This window comes from Echinops telfairi, unplaced genomic scaffold, assembly GCF_000313985.2.
Source record: "Echinops telfairi isolate 266 unplaced genomic scaffold, ASM31398v2 ScPeMD7_5;HRSCAF=22, whole genome shotgun sequence".
Lineage (NCBI taxonomy): Eukaryota > Metazoa > Chordata > Mammalia > Afrosoricida > Tenrecidae > Echinops > Echinops telfairi.
In genome coordinates, this window is record NW_022103901.1 from 31396056 (window position 1) to 31400036 (window position 3981).

The 3981-nt window shown below is 59.9% G+C and overlaps 2 protein-coding genes across 2 annotated transcripts in view; both read left to right on the forward strand.

The window, feature by feature from the left end:
• Positions 1-431, forward strand: part of LOC101643818 (testisin-like) — a 19838-nt gene extending 19407 nt beyond the window's left edge. Inside the window, exon 7 of the mRNA XM_013005501.2 lies at positions 48-431. Coding sequence (XP_012860955.1) covers positions 48-290 — 243 coding nt within the window. The 3' untranslated portion in view covers positions 291-431. The remainder of the gene's footprint in view (positions 1-47) is intronic.
• A 2266-nt stretch (positions 432-2697) lies between these two features.
• LOC101644143 (serine protease 33) overlaps positions 2698-3981 on the forward strand; it is a 2890-nt gene continuing 1606 nt past the window's right edge. Inside the window, exons 1-3 of the mRNA XM_013005502.2 lie at positions 2698-2716; positions 3666-3692; positions 3788-3950. Of these exons, the coding sequence (XP_012860956.1) occupies positions 2698-2716; positions 3666-3692; positions 3788-3950 (209 nt within the window). The remainder of the gene's footprint in view (positions 2717-3665; positions 3693-3787; positions 3951-3981) is intronic.

Sequence of the window (3981 nt, forward strand, 5' to 3'; positions counted from 1 at the left end):
CAGGTGCCCCCCACCCTGCCCCCAGGCTCACACGCACTGTTCCCCAGGGTGACTCTGGGGGACCCTTGGTCTGTGAAGAGGACAACGTGTGGTATCAGGTTGGAGTGGTGAGCTGGGGCGTGGGCTGCGGGCGCCCCAACCGACCCGGTGTCTACACCAACGTCAGCAAGTACTTCCGCTGGATCCGGGAGGTAATGAGCCGGAGCCCACCAGAGACAGACCTCTTGTTACTGCTGCTGCTGCTGCCGCCCACTCTGTTCTGGGCACCACTGTTCCTGCACCCAGCCTGAACCCATGAAGCCCTACCCCACTCCCATAGGTCCCACGATGCTGGCACAGGCCTGGGAACCCCCAGGCCCAGACCCTTACTGGGCTCCGCTGGGTCCTCTCTGTCCCTCTCGCCAATAAACATGTGAACATGTGTCAGGGGAGTCTTTGCTGGCCCCCTTTGCTTCTCCCTCCCCATCCCCTCCCAGCCAAGCCTGTCCCTCCCTCCCTCCCTCCCTCCCTCCCTCTCTGTCCCTGGATTCAGGGATCTGATGGGACAGCGCCCTCTGGTTAGTTACATCAGAAAAGTGACTTGTGGGTGGAGATTAGCTTTCTGGGCAGTGGCATAGGGGGTTGGGTTTGGGGCTGGAGGGACAATGCTCTAGGACCCCAGCTCCTCAGGTGCCCCACCCACAAAAGTGCCTATTCTGGCCAAAGGTGGGCTGAGATGAGGATGGGTGAAGGGGTGATTCCAGGAAGCACATGATCACCATGTGGAAAAGCAGCTCATCATCGCCTCCTCATGGACAGGGTGGTGAGTGTGCCCTTTAGCCAGGTGTGAACTTTGGGGGGTAGAGGGTGGCCAGGCCACAGTCCCAGCAGTCCAGCTAGTCTTGCATTCTCACAGGGGCCCCCGGTGTGAGAGCCTAGTGCCTGGGGTGGGGGCACAGGGATTCTGATTGGCTGGACTTTGGGTCACGAATCACTATGACTTGGGAGGCAGGAAGAGGGGGTGACTTACGAGGCAGGGGGGTGGGGGATAATGACCCTAGCGTATATCAGAAAAGGGGGGTGACAATCTACCTGAGAGGATGACAGTGGTGTGGGGAAAAGGGCCATCCCCCCACTACTAATCACTGGTTCGGTAAGTGCAATTGTACGGTTGAGATATATATATATTATAACATAGTCATAGAGAGCTTGAGAGGTTGAAATAATAGAGTCAGACACATTTCATGGTAGCATGCTCACCTCCTGGATGGCCATGATCTTACCAGCCAGGTCCACGCACAGCGTGGGCCGAGGCGAGGTGGGGCGGAGACCCGGCAGCTGGCTGGAGACCTGGCGGCAGGAGGTTGGAGACCCCGTTTATTCTTTTTTTTTTAAATCTTTTTATTAGGGGATCATACACCTCTTATCACAATCCATACATACATGAATTATGTAAAGCACATTTGTACATTCATTGCCCTCATCATTCTCAAAACATCCACTCTCCGCCCAAGCCTCTAGCATCAGCTCCTCATTTTTCCCCTCCCTCCCTCTCCGCTCCCCCTCCCTCATGAACCCTTGATAATTTACAAAATATTATTTTGTCATATCGTGCACTATCCAACGTCTCCCTTCACCCACTTTTCTGTTGTCAGTCTCCCAGGGAGGAGGTTATATGTAGATCCTTGTAATCGGTTCCCCCTTTCTAGCCCACCTTCCCTCCACCCTCAGGCATCCAGCCTCCCACGAGTCTCAGGGGCAGTGGGCCTACACTTAGGTCACCCTCACTCTCACTGGCACCTGTAAATATCTCTCCGCCTGTCTCCCAGAAGCTGACCCTACCTCCTTGCCTGGAGGGAAGCATGACGCACCTGGCCGTGCCTCCTGCTGGCCCCCTGTAGTCAGGTGCTCACAGCTGCGGCCAAGTCCTGTGTCAGAACATAACTTCCCCATATGGTTTTCCAGGACAGAGGACAGGCCTTTCTTCCATGGAGGGGCAGATGGGTGCAAACCAACCTTCCAGTCAGCCGTCTCCTGCTTAGCTGTTGTACCAACAGGGTTCCTGGCAAAGCCCATGAAAGCAGGCTACCAGGGGTGCTTTCCAACCCCCGAGGCTCTCAGACTCAACAAGAAGTTATTATGTTCTCCCTGAAATGCTGTTAGCGTGGACCCTGCCAGGCCAGCACAGTCACCCTCACGACCACCTCTGGGCTGGGAAACTGAGTTCTGAGGGGGTCTGTCCCCACGCCGGAAGCGGGAACCACACCCAGAGGTGGCGGCCTCAAGAGCCTTGAACAGAGGCAGATGGGGAAGATGATGCCTGAGGTTGGCCCCCACCATCAGGGTCTCACCCTCCAAGTCAAGTTCTCACCCTGATGGCTGCTTCCAGACAGGGGTCCTGGCATGCCCTCCCTTTGAAACACACCCTTGGGGCCCTCTGTTGGGGGAGGGGCCTCTGGGGGGCTCAGGTCCCTTTCTGCCTTGTGCAGGGACAACAGGTAGACGGGCTCAAACCTCGCCCAGCACCTGGCCAAACAGGGAGGAGGCCGACCTGAGGTGACCAGAGCTGAGGTAACAGGCATCAGAGCAGACAATGGGGGCACTGCCAGCCAAGCAGGGAGCAGCCCTCTGGGGAAGAGTGGGACCTTGGGGTGCTCGTTTGACCTGAGAGGATTGGGAGCATGCCAAGCACGGTCCCTGGCCCTGTTCCCAACCCTCATGGCCTCACCCTACACCGGTAGCTTCCCTTGGTCTTGGACTGTCCCCCAAGGTCACATCCGCTCCTGTCTTGGGTCCAACTAGGTGCTGCCTGCTTTGAAAGGGCTCCGATCAGAGAGGAGCTGCCAAGAAGCCTCCCCAGGGCTCCCAGGCCTGACCGCAGCATCCCTGGGCCCCACAAACCTGGGCGTCCCTTTCCCGCGCTGCCAAAGTCCCTGCTGAAAGCATCTTTGTTTCAGGCAGACCTGGGGAGGCCACAGCCACGCCCTGGGCCCTGTCAGTAACCCCCTGGCTGACCCGGCCTGCCCACTCCTATCCTTTTAAGCCCCCAGACCTTCCCCTGACCCAGTCAGCCAGGAGTTCACCAGGCCAGAGGGTGAGACCGGGGCACAGGGGCCCCCTGGGGCAGGGGCTGGATGTGATGAGTGCAGTGGAGGGGCTGGCTGGGGGCAGGGCTGCACATTCTGGTCCCTGGTGGGGAGGCTGCAGAGGCTAAGGGCAGGCAGAGGGGCTCTGGGGACATCCACCTAGGCAGGCTGGCTCCAGACCTGGACAGTGCCACCTGCCCCCAGCTCATCGCTGAAGACAGAATGTGGAGGGTACTTGGCGGCCAGGTCCTGCTCCTCCTGATGCTGCGTGAGTGGGGACAGTCACTGCGAGGCCTGGTTAGAGGGACCCAGCCCCGCTTCTCCCCTCTCTGGGTCGGGCTCCCCTAGGGCACTCTGGGGCATCTTATATTGGCTCCACTCTCTCTGCCAGCGATCCTGCTTCCGCAAGGCTCCGCCTTGTGCCCACGGGGCAGTGAGCCTAAAGGGCTGTAGGGAGGGCTTTGTGACTCGGGCACAAAACCTCGAATGAAGTCACTGCTTCAATGTGCGGCCACCCTCCCTCCTAATCTCTGCCCTCCCCCGCCCCTTGAGACATCTGACACTAAACCCATAATCCGCCCGGCCCACTTCCTCCTCCAGGAACTGCGGGTAACCCAGAATCCGCAGGTAAGGAAGCTGATGCCTGGCTGGGTGCCCCGCCTCCCACACCGCCACAGCCTCCCAGTCCTCCGCCCACCCTTGCCCCCACTTGTTCCTTGCAGCCTGCGGGCAGCCCCGCGTGGCCAGCCGGATCGTGGGCGGCCGGGACGCCCGGGACGGAGAGTGGCCGTGGCAGGCGAGCGTCCAGCACCGCGGGGCGCACGTGTGCGGAGGATCGCTGGTCGCCCCTCAGTGGGTGCTGACCGCTGCGCACTGCTTCCCCAGGTCTGCGAGAGCGCGCGGGGCGGGGGCGCGC